The 19645-nt window shown below is 44.0% G+C and overlaps 1 protein-coding gene across 1 annotated transcript; it reads left to right on the top strand.

Moving 5' to 3' along the window:
- Window positions 1-707: 707 nt before the first annotated feature.
- On the top strand, window positions 708-19328 carry CCDC188 (coiled-coil domain containing 188). The gene is made up of 10 exons (XM_044658908.1): window positions 708-745; window positions 2487-2658; window positions 11446-11565; window positions 11771-11869; window positions 12770-12847; window positions 15242-15301; window positions 15766-15830; window positions 16174-16231; window positions 17370-17419; window positions 19133-19328. The coding sequence occupies exons 1-10, from the start codon at window positions 708-710 to the stop codon at window positions 19326-19328; spliced, it is 936 nt and encodes a 311-aa protein (XP_044514843.1).
- Window positions 19329-19645: the final 317 nt, after the last annotated feature.

Genomic DNA, 19645 nt, shown 5'->3' with positions numbered 1-19645 from the left:
TCTCCCTCCCCATCCCGGCCCCCTGCCTTCCTTCAAGGCCCCACTCAAATCCTACTTTCTTCTTTTTTTAACCCCTTCCTCTAGCTCTTAGTAACAAGTCCAGGACAGATGGACAAGGGCGAAGCAAAGGCGGGTAAGTGACTTGCTCAGGGTCACACAGCTAAGAAGTGTCTCAGATCTTCCCACCTCCAAGTCTGGCGCTCTCTCCTTTGCCAGTCTCCCTTCCTTCTAGTGCCCCCCCTCGGTGGATCGCCCCTCCTTTATCATTTCCCCTGGCTGTCCTGCCTTTGCCCCTGTCGGCATCGCCAGGGCTCAGCAATGCCCAGCAGGCATAGGGACAACTTGAGGATCTCCCGAGGTACCTTTAAGATCCCAACCAACTCCTCAAGGGTTCGATGGTGGGATTGTCCGCAGCAGGAAGGACTAGAGGAGGCGGCTGGCGCTGGAGAGCAGCTTCCAGCTGGCCTCTCTGGGTCCATTGTGACTCTCCTGGCCAGCCCAGCCAGGCTCCACCCCTTCCTCCCAAGCCCATTGTGACAAGGTCGCCCCCAGCGCCTGGGCAGCTGCGTTGCCCATAGGAGGGGAGGACTGAGGTCCTATATCCAGGCCAGGGTGGGAAAGGGAGGGCTCAGTCTGTCCGTGGCAGGCTCCCACTCCCCTTTCCCAAACAGTAGCCCCTATCTGAGTTTCCCCTAGCAGGATCCGCGATGCATGAGGACCTCTGGACTAACCCACATGGGGAATTGTAAGTAGCCAAACTAAGATCTGGGCAGGGGGGGACCTGGAAGCCGGACACTGGGCAGAGTGGCTGGGAAGGGAGAGAGACCCTCGGCTCACTCATCTTCTGAGATCCGAAATGCATAAGAGTTGGGGCTAGACATGCCCAGCCACCTCAGGTCTACCGTAACCAGAGGAGGCTTGGGAAAGCGAGTCTGCATTCAGAGGCAGAAAGGTCTGAGTTCAAATCTCAGCTCTCTTTACTTGCTAGACCCACAACCTTGAGCTAGTTCCTTCATCATCCCTAGAATGAGGGGATCGGACTAGACGTGGTCTAGAAGGTGAGCTCGGGGGGGCCCCTCCTTGGAAAAGAGGGGCAGGGGGTGGTCTGCAAAATCTCTCTGGCCTTCACGTGCTCTGTTTACTAAGAGTTCTAGTCTATTAGTTCAAAGATCTCTATGTTTCCTTGTCTCAATAACATTAAGGGAAGAAGGTTTGGGGCTGCTCTGGGTCATCAAAAGCATGGAGATCTGGACAGAAGCCCAGGCACCAGGCAGGGGACTTAAGTATAAGACAGACAGAAGCCAACATCTCCACCACTACATACACACACCACTCAGGTCTGTGGGGAGGGGCAGGAGGGAGAGTTTAAGGGGGAAAAAATACCACAGCTCGGGAGAGTCTTGCTACAGAGACAAAAAAGAGAAGAAATAAAAGACAGAAATTCAGAAAAAGAGATAAAGAGAAACAGAAGGACATTGAGAGAGAGAAAACAGATTTGAGAAGCACAGAGAACAGAGACTAAAGCAAGACAGTCAGTCAGGAGAGAAAAGTAGCACAGAGATAGAAATTTACACAACAGGCAGCTTCACTAGAAAAACAGGGGGGAAAAACAGGAAAAAATAGGAGAAGAAAGAGAGATAGACAGAAATAAAGAAGTAGAAAGAGTGAGAGAAAACATATGTGAAAGACCAGGGAGAGACAGAGATGAAAAGACAGTGAGAAAGGAAGAGATGTGGGACAGGCAGGGAAAGAGGGTGGGAGAGTCAAGAGAGAAGGAGGCAGACCCAGGAAGAGAGCAATCCTAGTTAGTGATGAAGTAGGCAGACTTGGGACTTTTCATGGGAGTTAAGTTCCAGGGAATTCTAATCATGGATCTTTCTCAGTCCATTGGGAGGGTTCTCTCTCCAGAAGTGACTATCCCAGAGTTCCCCTCCATCCCACCCTCCTCATTGGCCTCTGCCCTGCTTCATTGGCCTAGGGCTGTCAGAAACCAGCTCTCAGAGCCCTCCAATCTGGGACACTGAAGGCTTTGGCCCTAGGAGTGGATGTGAGAGGGCTACCTCTAAAGAAGTCAGAGGCAAATCCCTTCCTCCAGATTACCTATGCATATACATAGTGAGTCTGGTCAAAGGAAGGCTCCTGGGGAGGACACCTTGTCTTCTGAGACCTGATAACCTCACGTGAGATCTCCAACACTGTTACCCTTCACTGACCTTTCCATGAGTGCTCCATCCCATGCCAGCCCCCCTAGACCCTTAGCCCGCCATTCCTGAGCCCCCCTCCCTGCTAAGTCCTTAATCTTATGCACAGTGTTGCTCACCCCACATGGTATCCTCAACCTCCCACTGTTTGTATGACCAAGGTAGGAACTACACATACACACACACCCCACGTCTTAGGGGCTGCCCCTTGTAGCATGTCCCATCTTCACAATGTGGCTGCCAACTCCTGGATACTGACTATGCTGTGTCCTTGCCTTCCTCCAGCAGCCGAGAGAGATTACAAGCATACCCACCACCTCCACCACCACCCCCACCGCCTATGTCGGCTCACCGGGTACCAGGCCAACCCAGGCTTCTTCGATGCTCAGTGGTGAACTTGCGCCCCTTTGAGGAGAGGAACACCATCCTGGAGCTAGAGCAGAGCAACCAAAGACTGGTAGGAACCCCCTCCCCGGATCCCTAAGTACCCTTAAACTGTCCTCAAGTTGAATGATACTGGGTAGATAGTAGATAGTAGAGTCCAGAAGAGCTCAGTTAAACTCCCCAGAGCACATCCCCAAATGAAGAATGAGTGGCCTGGGCTTCTAGTTCCTTAGAAAGCTATTTAAGATCCAACTGGGACCCTGGGCAGGGAAAAAAGCAAAATACTAAATGCAGATTCTGACTTGGAAAACCAAATTATAGGGGGCTGCTAGGCAGCTCAGTGGATTGAGAACCAGGCCCAGAGATGGGAGGTCCTGGGTTCAAATCTGGCCTCAGACACTTCCTACCTGTGTGATCCTGGGCAAGTCACTTAACACCCTTTGCTTAGCCCTTATTGCTCTTCTGCCTTGGAACCAAAACACAGTATTAATTCTAAGACGGAAGGTAAAGGTTTAAGAAAAAGAAAACCAAAGTATGACAATTAACAGCCTGTGTGCCAAGAAGGTTGCCATACCAAGAAAGGGAAAAGCAGTCTCTGCCCTCAAGGAGCTTCCCCTCTGATGGGAGGAGGAGGGTGTGATGGGAGGAAATCTGAGCAAATGGCTTTGTTGGCTCTGAGCCAGGTGGGAAGATCCATTCATGATGGTCCTTCCCGCATAGCTCTCCTCTTCCCATTTTTCTCAATGGGAAAGAGGTGGGGAGGAGGCTCAGCATTTCTATGGCACCTACTCTTTGCTAAGCACTTAATAAATAAAACACAATTATTCTCTGTTTCATCCTCCACAACCCTGTGAGGTCAGCTCTATTAATTAATCCAGGTTACAGTTGAGGAGATTGAAGCAGATAGAAGTTAAGTGCCTTGCCCCAGGGTCATTCAGCTAATAAACATCTAAGGCTGGATTTGAATTCAGGTACTCCCTGACTCTAGTCCCAGTGATCTACTGTGATGATAACAAGCATTAAACACCTACTATGTTCTGGGCCTTGTGCTAAGTTATAAAGATACAAAGACAAAAAGTAAAACAATCATTACCCTCAAGAGCTTATATTCTAGAAAGGGAGGCAACATATAGATTGTATGTAGAAGGTAAGGGGGAGCATGGCAGAGGCGAAAGCAGCTTGGGATAAGGAAAGGCTTCAGGTAGGAGGTGGTTTTTGAGTGGCTTCTTAGAGGAAACCGGTATTCCTGGTGTAGGAGACAGCTTGGGCAAAGGCACAGAGATGGGAAGATGAATGTCTGGCATGAAGAACAACAAGGAGACCAGTTTAGCTCGGCTACAGAGCACCTAGTGAGAAGTAATAGATAATGAGGTTGGGAAGACAGGATGAGACCTTTAAGTGCCAAGTAGAAGAATCCATTCGATTCAGTCCCAGACATAATAAGGAGCCATTGGGGTCTGGCGAGTCACTAGGGGGCATGATGGTCAATTCTTCACTTAAGGAAAATAACCTGGCAGCTGGGGAGAAGATGGACTAGAGATGGAGGGAAACTGGAGGCTAAGAGACTCTATATTGCACTCATCCAGTTGTTTTTCTTATGTGTTTCCTCTCCTGTAGTTCTTCCTCTGAATGTGGGTAGCGTTCTTTTCCATAAGTCTCTCAGAATTGTCCTGGGTCATTGCATTGCTGCTAGTACAGAAGTCTATTACATTAGATTTTACCACAGTGTATCCGTCTCTGTGTACAATGTTCTTCTGGCTCTGCTCCTTTCACTCTGCATCAATTCCTGGAGGTCTCTCCAGTTCACATGGAATTCCTCCAGTTTATTATTCCTTTGGGCACAATAGTATCTCATCACCAACATATACCACAATTTGTTCAGCCATTCCCCAATTAAAGGGCATACCCTCGCTTTCCAGTTTTTTGCCACCACAAAGAGCGTGGCTATAAAGATTTTTGTACAAATCTGTTTATGATCTCTTTGGGGTACAAACCCAGCAATGGTATGGCTGGATCAAAGGGCAGGCATTCTTTTATAGCCCTTTGAGCATAGTACCAAATTGCCATCTAGAATGGTTGGATCAGTTCACAATTCCACCAGCAGTGCATTAATGTCCCAATTTTGCCAAATCCCCTCCAACATTCATTATTGCTATCATTTTAACCAATCTCCTAGGTGTGAGGGTGATACCTCAGAGTTGTCTTGATTTGCATTTCTCTAATTATTAGAGATTTAGAACACTTTCTCATGTGCTTATTGATACTTTTAATTTCTTTATCTGAAAATTGCCTATTCGTGTCCCTTGCCCACTTATCAATTGGGGAATGGCTTGATTTTTTATACAATTGATTTAGTTCCTTGTATATTTGAGTAATTAGACCTCTATCAGAATTTTTTGTTATAGATTTTTTCCCAGTTTGTTGTTTCCCTTCTGATTTTGGTTGCATTGTTTTTGTTTGTACAAAAACTTTTTAATTTAATTAAATCAAAATTATTTCTTTTACATTTTGTAATTTTTTCTAACTCTTGCTTGGTTTTAAAATCTTTCCTTTCCCAGAGATCTGACAAGTATACTATTCTGTGTTCACTTAATTTACTTACAGTTTCCTTCTTTATATTCAAGTCTTTCACCCATTCTGAATTTATCTTGGTGTAGGGTGTAAGATGTTGATCTAAACCTAATCTCTCCCATATTGTTTTCCAAATTTCCCAGCAGTTTTTGTCAAATAGTGGATTTTTGTCCCAAGAGTTGGGTTCCTTGGGTTTATCATACACTGTTTTGCTGACGTCACTTACCCCAAGTCTATTCCACTGATCCTCCCTCCTGTCTCTTAGCCAGTACCATATTGTTTTGATGACAGCTGCTTTATAGTATAGCTTAATATCTGGTACTGCTAGGTCACCTTCTTTCATGTTTTTTTTTCATTATTTCCCTTGATATTCTTGATCTTTTGTTCTTCCAAATAAACTTTGTTATAGTTTTTTCTAATTCAGTAAAAAAGTTTTTTTGGTAGTTTGATAGGTATGGCACTAAATAAATGAATTAATTTGGGTAGAATGGTCATTTTTATTATGTTAGCTCATCCTACCCATGAGCAGTCAATGTTTTTCCAGTTGTTTAGATCTAGTTTTAATTATTTGGAAAGTGTTTTGTAGTTATGTTCGTATAATTCCTGTGTTTGTTTTGGTAGATAGATTCCTAAGTATTTTATATTGTCTAGGGTGATTTGAAATGGTGTTTCTCTTTCTACCTCTTGCTGCTGTGATGTGTTGGAAATATATAGAAATGCTGATGATTTATGTGCATTTATTTTGTATGCTGCAACTCTGCTAAAGTTGTTGATTATTTCTACAAGCTTCTTAGTTGATTCTCTGGGATTTTTTAAGTAGACCATCATATCATCTGCAAAGAGTGATAGCTTAGTCTCCTCATTGCCTATTTTAATACCTTCAATTTCTTTTTCTTCTCTAATTGCTACTGCTAGTGTTTCTAGTACAATGTTAAATAATAGAGGTGATAGTGGGCATCCTCGTTTCACACCTGATCTTATTGGGAAGGCTTCTAATTTATCCCCATTGCATATGATACTTGTTGATGGTTTAAGATATATACTGTTTATTATTTTTAGGAAAGGACCTTCTATTCCTATACTTTCTAGCGTTTTCAGTAGGAATGGGTCTTGTATTTTCTCAAAGACTTTTTCGGCATCTATTGAGATAATCATGTGGTTTTTGTTGGTTTGCTTATTGATATGGTCAATTATGTGGATGGTTTTCCTAATGTTGAACCATCCTTGCATTCCTGGTATAAATCCCACCTGATGATGGATAACCCTCTTGATCACTTGCTGGAGTCTTTTTTTTTTAAACCCTTGTACTTCGGTGTATTGTCTCATAGGTGGAAGATTGGTAAGGCTGGGCAATGGGGGTCAAGTGACTTGCCCAGGGACACACAGCTGGGAAGTGGCTGAGGCCGGGTTTGAACCTAGGACCTCCTGTCTCTAGGCCTGACTCTCACTCCACTGAGCTACCCAGCTGCCCCCTGGAGTCTTTTTGCTAGTATTTTATTTAAGATTTTTGCATCTATGTTCATTAAGGAGATTGGTCTGTAATTTTCTTTCTCTGGTTTTTATCTACTTGGCTTTGGAATCAGTACCATATTTGTGTCATAAAAGGAATTTGGTAGGACTCCTTCTTTGCTTATTATATCAAATAATTTGTATAGTATTGGAATTAATTGTTCTTTGAATGTTTGATGGAATTCACTTGTGAATCCATCAGGCCCTGGCAATTTTTTCTTAGGGAGTTCTTTGATGGCTTGTTCAATTTATTTTTCTGATATTGGGTTATTTAAGTATTCTATTTCTTCTGCTGTTAATCTAGGCAATTTATATTTTTGTAAGTATTCATCCATATCACCTAGATTGCTATGTTTATTGCCATATAATTGGGCAAAATAGTTTTTAATGATTGCTTTAATTTCCTCTTCATTAGAGGTGAGGTCTTCCTTTTCATCTTTGATACTGTTATTTTGGTTCTTTCCTTTTTTATTAGATTTCCCAGTACTTTGTCTATTTTATCTGTTTTTTCAAAATACCAGCTTCTAGTCTTATTTATTCATTCAATAGTTCTTTTACTTTCAATTTTATTAATTTCTCCTTTGATTGTTAGTATTTCTAATTTAGTTTTCATCTGAGGATTTTTAATTTGTTCATTTTCTAGTTTTTTAAGTTGCATGCCCAATTCATTAACCTCTGCCTTTCCTAATTTGTTAATATATGCCTCAGTGATATAAATTTTCCCCTTAGAACTGCTTTGGCTGCGTCCCATAGGTTTGGGTAAGATATCTCATCATTGTCATTGTCTTCAATGAAATTATTAATTGTTTCTATGATTTGTTCTTTCACTAAATTATTTTGGAGAATCATATTATTTAATTTCCAATTAGTTTTTGGTTTGCCTCTCCATGTATTCTTACTAATAACTATTTTTATTGCATTATGATCTGAGAAGGTTACATTTATTATTTCTACTTTTTTGCATTTGTTTGCCATGTTTCTGTGCCCTATTACATGGTCTATCTTTGTGAATGTTCCATGTGCTGTGGAAAAGGTGTATTCCTTTTTGTCCCTATTTATTTTTTCTCCATATATCTATGAACTCTAATTTTTCTAGGGTTTCATTCACATCTCTTATCTCTTTCTTATTTATTTTTTGGTTTGATTTAACTAGATCTGATAGGGGAAGGTTGAGGTCCCCCACTAGTATGGTTTTGCTATCTATTTCATCCTTGAGTTCCACTAGATTCTCCTTTAGAAATTTGGAAGCTATACCATCTGGTGCATACATATTGAGTGCTGATATTTCTTCATTGTTTATACTGCCTTTTATTAGGATGTAGTTACCTTCCCCATCTCTTCTAACCTTATCTGTTTTTACTTTGGCTCTGTCAGAGATCACGACAGCTACCCCTACCTTCTTTTTCTCATTTGAAGCCCAATAGGTTTTGCTCCATCCTCTCATTTTCACTCTATGTATGTCTGTGTCTCATGTGTGTTTCTTATAGACAACATATGGTAGGATTTTGGTTTCTAATCCACTCTGCTATTTGCTTCTGTTTTATGGGTGAGCTCATCCCATTCACATTCAGAGTTATAATTATCAACTGTGCATTCCCAGACATTTTGATTCTCTCTCCTAGTCCTGTCCTTTCTTTTTTCACTGTTTCCTTCTATACCAGTGTTTTGTTTTTAATCAGTTCCTATAAAGCCCTCTCTTGTTGTACTTCCCTTTCTCCCCCCTCCCTTCTTATTCCCCTCTTATTGTTCTTTAAAGCTACTCTACTCTGTGCTCCCCCCCCCAAGCCCTCTCCCTCCCTAGTATTGCTTCCCTCCCCACCAGTCCATTTGTTACCCTTCTACTTCTCTATATGGCATGAATCAATTCTCTGCTCCAATGGATCTGATTGTTCTTCTCTCTTTAAGTTGATTTCAATGCACTTAAGTATTGAATATTTCCTCTCTTTAACCTCTTTACCCTCATAGTGTATTGTTATTTTTCCCTGTTGGTCCCACACGCTTCTTTATGGAATATAAATTTATTCCTTTTTGTTTGTTTTCCTATTTTTCTTATTATTACCTTCTTTCCCCCACCTAGTTTTGTGTGTGTGTATATATATATATATATATATATCGCTTGACATTTCATCCTATTCAGTTTGTTCCTGTTCCCTCTATGTAAACTTCTTCTAGTTACCCTGATGGTAATAACAATTTTTAATATTTGCCAATATCTTCTTTTCTTCTTGGGATACAAATTGATTGAACTTGTTGTGGCCCTAAAGAAAAGAATTTTTCTCCTCCCCCCATTCTCTTAATTACCTTATGTTGATTCTCTTGAGTTCTGGGTTTGGGCAGCAAACTCTCTGTTTAAGTCTGGTTTTTTATTGATGAATGTTTGGAAGTCCTCGATTTTATTGAATGACCATACTTTCCCCTGCAATAATATAGTTAGTTTTCCTAGAGAGTTGATTCTTGGTTGTAGAACCAGTTCTCTTGCTTTCCAGAATATTGTGTTCCATGCCTTCCAGTCCTTCAATGTAGATGCAGCCAGATCCTGTGTTATCCTAACTGTGGTTCCCTGATATCTGAATGACTTATTTTTTAGCAGCTTATAATATTTTTTCCTTGGTCTGGTAGTTTTTTTAATTTGGCTATAATATTCCTGGAAGTTGTCAGATGTGGATTAAATGTAGGAGGTGATCTGTAGATTCTTTCAATTTCCACTTTTCCCTCTTGTTCGAGAACTTCAGGGCAATTTTCTCTGATAATTTCTGGTAAGATGCTGTCTAAACCTTTTCTTTTATCATGATGTTCTGGTAAACCAATAATTCTTAAGTTGTCTCTTTTAGTTCTGTTCTCCAGATCTTTGGTTGAATCAATGAGGTGTTTCATATTCTCAAATTTTTCATTTTTTAAAATTTTGTTTAATATATTCTTGCTGCCTTGTGATGTCATTTGCTTCTATTTGTTGATTTCTGTTTTTTAAAGACTGAATTTCATCCCTGGCTTTTTGGTCATCCTTCTCCTTCTGGTCTGATTTTCTTTGTAGATCATCTTTTGCCTTCTTTGCTTCGTTTTCAAGCTGGCCAATTCTGGTTTTTAAAACTTCATTTTCTTGTTTTAGTTCATGTATTTCCTTTTTCAAATTGTCTTCAGCCTCTCTTAATTACTTTATTTTATTTACTGACCTCCTTTATTTTTTGTTTACTCGCTAGCCATCAGGGAGCCAGTGAAGAGTCCTTGAACCTGTCCTATGCCATCATATCTGTGTAATAGGGAGGACCTAATAACTCATTGGGACAGTGCTGTCTGGTTTTTTGTTCTGGAGGATGGGCAGGAAAATATCGTTGTCCCCATCTTAGATAAGAAAACTGAGGCACACGGAAGAACTAAGGGGCTTGCCTTGTGAGAGAGCTAATGAGGAGGCCTGGAGGTTGAGAATGGGATCTGTACTCTGTCCTCCCAAGCCCTAGACCAGGATTCCTCCCCCTGCACCATGATGGCTCTATATCAGGAGCTAGAATAAAGTTCAAAGAATAGCCTGCTCTGTCCTCTCAGTGCCTGCCTTTGGTCATCTGATTGAAGTTCTTGGCCTCAGTGTTCCCACGTGTCAATGTAACCAACCTCTTTTCAAGGAGAGACTGTTTCATTCTTTGTACTTGTCCCCAGCACCTAATACTGTCTGCAGGCATACAATACTTGATTCATAAATGCTCTGATTAATTGGCATCGATTTCCTGTTCCAAGGCCCCTTCCAGCCCTGATATTCCCTGTTCTAAGTTCCCTCCCAGTTCTGATGTTCTCTGTTCTAAGGCCTCTCCCACCTCTAACATTCCCTGTTCTAAGTCCCCTTTTACCTCTAACATTCCCTGTTCCAAGGCCCCTTCTAGCCCTGATATTCCCTGTTCTAAGCTCCCTCCCAGTTCTGATATTCTCTGTTCTAAGGCCTCTCCCAGCTCTAACATTCCCTGTTCTAGGTTCCCTTTTACCTGTGGCATTCCCTGTTCCAAGGCCCTCCTACCCCTGATGTTCTCTGTTCTAAGGCCTCTCCCAACTCTATCATCCCCTGTTCTAAGTCCCCTTTTACCTCTAACATTCTCTTAGCCCTGATGTTCTCTGTTCTAAAGCTCTTCTCCAATCTAGATCCCGGATCCATGTTGGCAAGTGAAGAAGGAGAGATCAGGGAGGGTTTTCCTTTGAGACATGATCGTTGCCCAGTTCCCCCCAGTGAGTCTGGGACTTCCTAGAACTTCTCTCCCAGCCAGATGGCCCACCTCAGATGAGATGCGGGCTGCTCCTGACCCGTTTCTCCTTTGCTTCTTGTGGTCCTCTGCCCTGTCTTAATAGCAGAGCTCTGGAGAACCCCAAGCCCTCCTCAGACAGCAGGGCTCACTGGGACAGAGGCTGCTGTGAGGCTGCTGAAGCGACCTGAGTCAAAGACCATAGCCAGCCTTTGGGCAGATCTTAGTGTGCCAGACCTTCTGGTTTTATCCTAACCATGGCCACATGGAGAAAGGCAAGAAAAGGAAGTAAGAGAAACAGCTTTTCATCTGAGGGACAGCAGAGTGCAGGTTCAGTGTTCCCATCAGAAAAATGGGCCCATTAGGCTTCCTCCAATTTCATGAGATTTAGCAATGAAAGGAACCTTGGGCCATCTAATCCAACTCGTCCATCTTGCAGCTGAGACCCAGCAACATTAAGGGAGCTGCCTAAGATATCCTGGATAGTAAGTCACAGAGCTAGAAATGGAACCGGTTCCTCTGACTCCATCCGGTATCCTCTCAATCTCTCTTTATAGAAAAATGTGAATCAAGAGCTGAGGGAACGGCTCGAGGAGTTCATGGATCCCACAGACTTGAGGCAGGAATTTGACCCCCTGTGCCCCAATCATCAGCGCCAGTTACAGATTCTGGCTTGGGTAAGGGCCTGTTTTACCAGTAGCCCATGGAAGGGGTGGGGGGAAGATCTGAAGAGGAAGGGGGTAAGGGGAGCCATGGGAGTGGAGAAATGACCCTAGGGGTGGGGGGAGGTCAGAGGTTGTGGGAGAAGAATGAGAAGTCTCCCCCCCACCCTGATCCAGCTGTGGTAGATTACTTTAATGGGGGCTTCCTGGGATGTCCCAGGAAAAGGACTGTCCCCAGATGATGGAGGACCCAAGAACAGTACGGGTGCTAAAACAAAAAATCTGCCCTCATGAGACCCACTTCACGGAGAAGCCTCAGGTAAGACAAAAAGAAGCTTAGCAATCTACAGCAGTGATGGTGAACCTTTCATAGGGGTGGGTGATGTGTGAAATGTCCCCGGTGTGTGTGGAGATGGGGAAGGGAGCAGCCCAGCCCCACACCTCTCTGGCTTTCTAGTAACAAACTGGTGAACTCTGTGCTGGGGCAACAGTGCACATGCCGTAGGGCTCTGAGTGCCCCCTCTGACACACATGCCATAGATCCACCACTACAGTTCTAGAGGGACCGCTTGTCCCTTGGCTGCTGGTCCTCATTGGCCTCCAATCCCAGAGGAAGCTCAGTGTGATGGAAAGTGGCCTCTCTGGATGTCTGGTCCTAGGACCTGAGCATAAGTCTTCTGACAATCCCTGGGTGATGTTGGACAAGACTCTGAGCCTCAGTTTCCTCAAAGTTGAACCAGATGAGCTGGAGGGTCTCCCCCATCCTACAGTCCTATATTCCTAAGGACACCTCCAGAAAGATGCCTGGGGGTAGGAGGGGGCAGTGCCAGGACCGAGAACTCTTAAGTATTGGGATCCTTCATGGGAGGGAGAGAAGAGTTCTTTGTTGGCTCTCTATGATCCATCCCAGGCAGGAAGGACAAGCCTCCAGACAGAATCCCCCCATTCTCCTGAAAGCACTGCCTACTGCTAGATGATCTGCCACTCTTCCTATTTTTTCCCACCATCTCGCCCCCATCTGCCTTCGAGGAAGGGCATAGAGCTTAGAATGGAGTTGGCAGAGGGCAGGGGATATGAAGATGAGGGTGATTTAAGCCCATTGATATATGGGATATGCACCTCTTTGGGATTCCTTGGAGTGCCACCATCTACCCTGGCACTGCCCACCCACCCAAGGGCACTGAGCCACCCTCCTAAGATCCCCCTTCCTGACCTCCAGAAAGAGGTGCATCAAATGAGGCTGTCCTATGACAGAAAGAAGACACCCCTCACAGAGATAACACACCAATCTCCTCAGGTGAGTGGTTTCTCTAAGGATGGGCCATCCATCCCTTCACCGGCCTCCCAAACAAACTGACCCAGCTCCACCCCCAGACTTTGACCTAGTCCGCATGTTCCCAGTGGTGGTCTGTGGGAAAAGTGACTTGGGCCAGTGAGCGACTAGAGCCTGAATCCTTCCTCTCCTGGGAACTGTCCTGCCTCTGAATTCCTCCAAAATACTAGTGATAATAATAGCTATGGTAGCCGCAACTGCTGTTCCCAGTGGCTTGCCAAGCTCTGTGGTGGTGAAAAGTGCTCAAGGCAGTAATAGGGACCAAGAGCCTCGCACAATCTGAAGGTCAGGAGACCTGAGGTTGAATCCTGGCTGTGTCTCATGAAAAAGATAGAACAGCTGTGTGAGAGTTTGACCAGCTCCTTCCGTTTCTCAAGCCTCAGCTTCCCCATCTACAAAACCGAAGGGGTTGCACAAGACGATCCATCTCTTGATAAGACCCTTTGAATCTATGATCTAATGAAGATTTCTATAATATTGTTATACCCATTTTACAGATGGGGAAAGGTGAGGCTCAGAGCCTTCTGGGATTTGTCCATTATCTAACAACTGACAACAATGAGATTCAAATTCAAACCTTCCAACTGCATTTAAGATTCAGTTTTTAAAGCCTAAAATATTCTCCTAGATTCTACCCCTCTGTGTCTAAGGATTTCAAGCTCAATATAATTCTAAAAATATGACATTATTTTTCTTTTTTAACTAATATTTTCTTTTATTCCCTCAGTTGTATGGAAAAAAACTATTTTTAACCTTTTTTTTAAATTTGAGCCAAATTCTCACTCTCCCCTCCCCTATCTCTGAGGTGACAAACAATCTGATACGGATTATACATGATGGCACTATATTTCTAAAGAGTTAATTGAATAAAGAGTGAAACTCTGGAAAATTCCCATACTGTGGCTAAAGTGTTTGTCTCTGAAAGTCTCCGTTACTCTGTCTCTGAAATTCTGAGACCTTTTTCTTAGAATGTATAATTTTGTTTCTAAAATTCAAAGAAACATTAGTCTTTAAGATTAGAATGTTAGAATTAGAACTCAGAGCTCGATGCCCACCAGTAGTCGCTCATGCTAAGACACTTTGTTGCAAAAATTCTAAGTCTTAATTTCCAGGATTGTTAGATTTTTGTTGCCAAGATGCTAAGATACTTCAATTCTGGGGATAATGGATATTTTGTCTCTAAATTTCTGAGCTAGTGACACACCTGTCTGATACTAAATTTCTAAAAATTAGAAACGTTGTTTCAATCATCTAAAACCATTTAAAAATACTTTGTTTCTCTGTCTTCATTTTTAAAATTCAAAGATACCTGAAATCAATTAATTGTCCTAGGGAGGCAACAGGGTGGTTCAGGTGTAGGAGTGTGCTGGACCTGGAGTCGGGGAGATCTGAGTTCAAATCCTCCTTAGCCACTTACTAATGCTTCCCAGCGTTGTTGTGTCAAATGAGACGGTCATTGCAAAGCACTCAGCACAGTGCCTGGCACACGAAGTGCCATATAAACACTATTATTAAACAAAAGGGAGCAGTTGGTATGAGTGGACGCTATAAGGCTGTGGACAAGTGTGGAGTCACTGCACCACCTTGTGACCATGCTTAGGAACTGCACCTACCCCGGTTCTCAGGCCCCGCCCACAAACACCTTTCCTCTTGCTTCAAAGCCTCAGATAACTGTAGGATATCAGAGCCAGAAGAGCCCTTAGAAATCATCAGATCATCCAATCCTCCTTTAACCCGTGAGGAAATGAGGTTGAAAGAGGATCACGTGTGAGTGGCAGAGTCAGGATTTGAACCCAGGTTTCCTCATTCCAGGGGACAAAATCATTTAACCCTGTCTGCCTCAGTTTCCTCATCTGAAAAAATAAGGAAATATGGCAACCTGTTTCATATCTTTGCTGAGAAAACTCCAAATGAAGTCATGGAAAGCCAGACCCAACGGAACAACCATAATTCCTCATTCTCAGCTGAGAGTCTCTTTGCCATTCTCCCAGAATGAGAACATAAGAAGTTGATGGTGTTCGTGTTGGAGAAGATAACTCAATAATAGAGCTATCTGAGGTGGTTGAGGCACTGTCCTCCCAACAGCCCTTGGAGATGCTTAAGCACTCATTCCCATTTTACAGATGAGGAAACAAGCTTAGGAATGTTAAGGGACTTTTGCCCAAGGCCCCCCATAGCTGTCATCACACCTACCCTTTCTGGTTCCTAGAAGAATGTCTAAGGCAGCTGTCTGCAGAATCCTATGGGCCAATAAGGGACTAGCCAGTGTAGAGTCCACCGTGGTGGATGGGGTGAGATGGTGGAAGAGGTGTGAAGAGTTCTATGAGGTGGCCAAGTCTGTTGTTCCTCCCTGCTCAGGTGTGGGATGGCATGAGTGAAGTACATATGTCCCTGAACGACCAGGCTGAAGGACTTCTGGTAGGCTAACCTGTCTCTTGGGCGGGAACTGGGGGCAGAGTGCGAAAGGTGACTGGCCACAACTAGACCTCTGGGGAGCAGCCCCTACCTGGGCAGAGGGCAGGGGCAGAGGCAGAGAGGACCACAGGGGACCCAAGCTTGGGGCTGCCCCAGAGCCTGAACACCTGAGAGATCCCCAAGCATTTAGGGCAGTGGGATATGCTGAGGGAACAGATGACAGTGTCCTGAGACAGGAGGAAAGAGGAAGTTGAGTTGGGGGGAAGCAGAGAGAAGGATGGGGGCAGATAGAGCCAGCAGAGGGCAGTAGAATGGAGAAAAAGATAAAAATAGATGGGCCCAGGAGGAGGGGGAAGAGGGACAAATGGGCTGGAGAAAGGGGGGGCTCGGGAACTAGTAGCAGTGGGGGGCAGGGGCAGGAGGGGACTGAGAAACTACAGATGCTCTTTCTCTTTTCTGGATTTCAGACTCTCAAAAAGGATATCCGAGATGTGTTAGATGAGGTAGAAGATATCCAAATGGAAATTCTTCGGTGAATATGGGCAAACAGTACCCTACTGAGTGTATTCGTGTGTTTTACAGGGCTGCCCATCCCCATCCCTCCTCCTTCCCCCCCCCCAGATAACCAGAGATCAGGAGAGCTGAGCTGCTATGCCTTATTAGCTACACCCCAGACCTCCCCAAAGTACAAAGAATAAGGGAAGTGTGAGGAAAGGGGGGGGGGGCTCCAACATGCCACACCTCGTTGCCACCTTTATCCCAGAACACCCCTTCCCCTCTTCGATCACACATCCATGGAGAGCAGAACTGTGCCCCCAAAAAACTGGATACCCCAAGATTTTTGGAACAATCTCTGCTATCTTGGATTTGTACAGGGACCAGGCCCAGTACCAAAATCTAAAAAGGAAAAGCTTGCGTATCCAAGAGAAGAAGGTGAGCCCACTTTTCGTCCCTCCCTGCCTCCATCAATTCTTTCAGTGAAGGAGAGTAGAACAAACTAGCCCCATAGCTAATCTCAGGGGATTTTCCCTTTTTGGGTCTCAGTTTCCCCATTAGTAAAATTCTGGGAGAAGAGAGGAGGGTTTCGGCATTATTTCCCAACATTTTCAAGTATTCTCTTGAATGTCAAAGATTCAGGAACCACATCACACACACACACACACACACACACACACACACACACACACACACACTGGTTCTAGATAAAATTCATAGACAATTCTTGGATCCCAGACTCCTAGCAATATCTCCATGAACCATCTGTCCCTCTCCCCACTCCCCTCTGGGGCTGGATGATCTCTAAGCCCCCTCAGAGCCTTGATCTATGTTCTATTGTCTGAGGTTTCGGTGAGGCAAACTGATAAGTGATTTGCCCATCTGATATTCCAAAATCCCTTAAGAAATGCTTATTTATATGCCCCAGATTGTCCTAATCAGTTCCCCAGTTAGGACATACTTGGAATCTGGCCCTGTGCCTACCCAGTGGCCCTTCTCAGATGCTTACTTTTTAACCTAGCCTTTTAATAAAGAATATACTTTTTCTCCATGGATGTTGTCTCCTTGATGAATGAGAGTACTTTGTAATGAGCGTGTTGGCGAGCCATCAGCATAGAAAGGGAACGTTCACACAGAACATTCAGAGTCATAACAAACTGGGAGATCATGGTTAAAAATCAAAGGGTCACCATGATTTTTACCTAACTGGTCTCTAAAGCCCCTTCCAACTCTTGAAATATGTAATCTTATCATCCATTGGCCAATGTCTCTAATCACATTGTGCATGACTCTTCAGGATTCCATTTGAGTTTTCTTGGCAAAGATATTGGACTGATTTGCCATTTCCTTCTGCAGCTTATTTTGCACATTAAAGAAAACAGGGTGAAGTGACTTGCCCAGGGTCACTCAGCTAGTAAGTGTCTGAGGCCCAATTTGAACTCAGGAAGACTCATCTTCCTGACTCCAAACATGATACTCTATCCATCTTGCCTCAGTTTTAAATGGGAGGAGAGTGAATTTGTTATCTTCAGTTTCCAACTCCTAATAAGTTCCTCCCTCTCTCCTTCTGCCCTAGAAGCCTCGACCACCCACCCCTGTAAAAGAAGATAACCAGACAGGGTCCGGGTAAGTAGAGCTGGTCTTACAGGTATACATAAGTTCTACATTCCATGGGAGCCTACCCAAGGGCAAGGACTTGGTTGGCATCACATCAATGTACCTTCCGCTCTGGGGCAATTCTGGAGCAACAAGCCTTGACACCATCTGGTGATGGGCTTGCCAAATAAGACATAAGGGGGCATAGCGAATGTTTCCAGTGGAATACCTACCTCAGGGCTCTGTGCTTGGCCCTCTACTGCCTAACATTTTTATGGGTGACTTGGATAGAAGTATAGATGGAATTTCCTGAGGACAGACTATTGGGGATGGGTAAGGCTCGGAATTGTGGCATGAGGATCCAAATAAAGACCCCTGGTAGGCTAGAATATTGGACTAAATCGAATGAAGGACATTTGATATGGATAAAATGTAGTCATGCATTTGAGGGCTATTTTTTTTAATCAACTTCACAAATTGAACATGGGGAAACAGCAGTTTGCCTGAAAAAGATCTGAGGATCTCAGTGAACTTACAGTCCATAGGAGTCCGTATGACTCAGCAGTATGGTATGGCAACCAAGAAAGTCCATTGAATCTTGGGTTGCATCGAGAGTCAGGGTATCCAGAAACAAAGAGGTGTGATAGTCCTACTGCCCTCTGCCCTGGTCAAATGACCTCTAAAGAAGCTCAGACAGTTCTGGGTACCACATTTTAGGGATACTGACAAACTGGAGAGTGTCTGGAGAAGAGCGACAAGGATGGGCAAAGGGCCTTGAGACCAAGTTAGATAGGGATCAACGTAAGGAATTGGACAAGTTCATCCTAGAGAACAATTACCTTCTGTCCTAGTATCAAGTCAAAAACAGAAGAGTGGCAAGGCTAGGCATTAGGGGGTTAAATGACTAGCCCAGGGTCACACAACTAGGAAGTATCTGAACCCAGGACCTGTCATTTCTAGGCCTGGCTCTCAATCCAACTGAGCCACCTAGCTTTTCCAGGGATAAACTTCTGATAGCCAGGGGGAGTTGAGGAGGAGGGAGGGAGAAGCCTTCTAATGATTAGAGCTATCCAACACTTAAACAGCCTGCCTCTAGAAGTAATGAGCTCCTCCCCTAGAGGTGACAGCTCTTGGGTTCAAATCTGGCCTCGGATACTTTCTAGCCATGTGACCTTGGGAAAGTCACTTAACCCCCAATTACCTAGCCCTCACTGTTATTCTGCCTTACAATCAATATTGATTCTAAGATGAAAGGTGAGGGTTAAAAATCAATTTTAAAAAGACAAAGCTCCTAGCCCAATTCCTAGTGTACCTCGTAGAAAGTGTTGGGGACAGGGGTCTGGAATTCTCTTCTTTGGTATTTCAGTTAGTTTTTTCCAAACCCCCCAAAAGTTAAAACAATATAAAAAGTCAGTGGTGGGAGGAGCCTTGGAACATAGAATGTCAGAGCTAGAAAACATTTTAGAACATCAAATATTTGGGCTGGATAAGCTCCTAGAACACGGAACATTGGAACTAGAATATAGAATGTCAGAGCTGAAAGGAACCTTTAAGCATCATCCAATCAAAGTCTCTTACATAGTAGGAACCTGAGGCTTAACATCTTACCCAGGGTCCCATAGGAAATGAATGACAGAGTTGAGATTCTTATCCAAGTCCTGTGCTCTTTATACCAAGCTAGTATGCCTTCCCCTGGAGAGCAGTAACTTCATTCCTACTTTCTCTTCGCCTTTCTCCTCTTAGGAAATCCTGGGCAATCTTGTCTAAGGCAGGTTTGGTCCTGTCCATCTGCAGTGTCCTGTTTTACCTCTATGTTGTGAACCCCACTCCCTATGAGAACGTTCTTCCCCCACTCATTGGCCAAAGCACAGTGTGGCGCATCCGGGCCTTGTGTGACCCCTTCCTCAGGGTGGAAGTAGATGACTTCCTGCCGTTTTAGGTCCAGAGTTTCATGCAGGAAGGTGAGTTATGCCCCCAAACATAAGTATGGTCTTCCTCATGAGCATGCCCACACCCACCGTATCCTCTGTGAGAGAAGTCACAGCAGGAATAGGCCTCAGAGTCTACCCCTATCTCTTTGCCCTCTGAGGGCAAAAACTGAGAAGTAAAGCGATTGCCCATACTTAACCCAGCCTGTTAACAGGAAGAATAGGATTCTAACCATGAACTCCTTTACTTAGAGTCAGGCAGGACTTTAGAGACCTCTTGTCCAATTCCTTCATTTTACAAATGAGTAAACTGAGGCAAATCTCTAGG

Source organism: Gracilinanus agilis, chromosome 1 (assembly GCF_016433145.1).
Source record: "Gracilinanus agilis isolate LMUSP501 chromosome 1, AgileGrace, whole genome shotgun sequence".
Taxonomy (NCBI): domain Eukaryota; kingdom Metazoa; phylum Chordata; class Mammalia; order Didelphimorphia; family Didelphidae; genus Gracilinanus; species Gracilinanus agilis.
Note: the sequence above shows the minus strand (reverse complement) of the source record. Positions and strands in the feature narration are given on the sequence as shown.

What these genes read in the sequence shown, in the direction of transcription:
- CCDC188 (XM_044658908.1), top strand. Translation starts at nt 708, where the DNA reads ATGCATGAGGACCTCTGGACTAACCCACATGGGGAATT. An exon ending in ACTTCACGGAGAAGCCTCAG is followed by an intron (nt 11,870 to 12,769) that starts GTAAGACAAAAA and finishes CCTGACCTCCAG; the next exon opens with AAAGAGGTGCATCAAATGAG. An exon ending in ACCAGGCTGAAGGACTTCTG is followed by an intron (nt 15,302 to 15,765) that starts GTAGGCTAACCT and finishes TCTGGATTTCAG; the next exon opens with ACTCTCAAAAAGGATATCCG.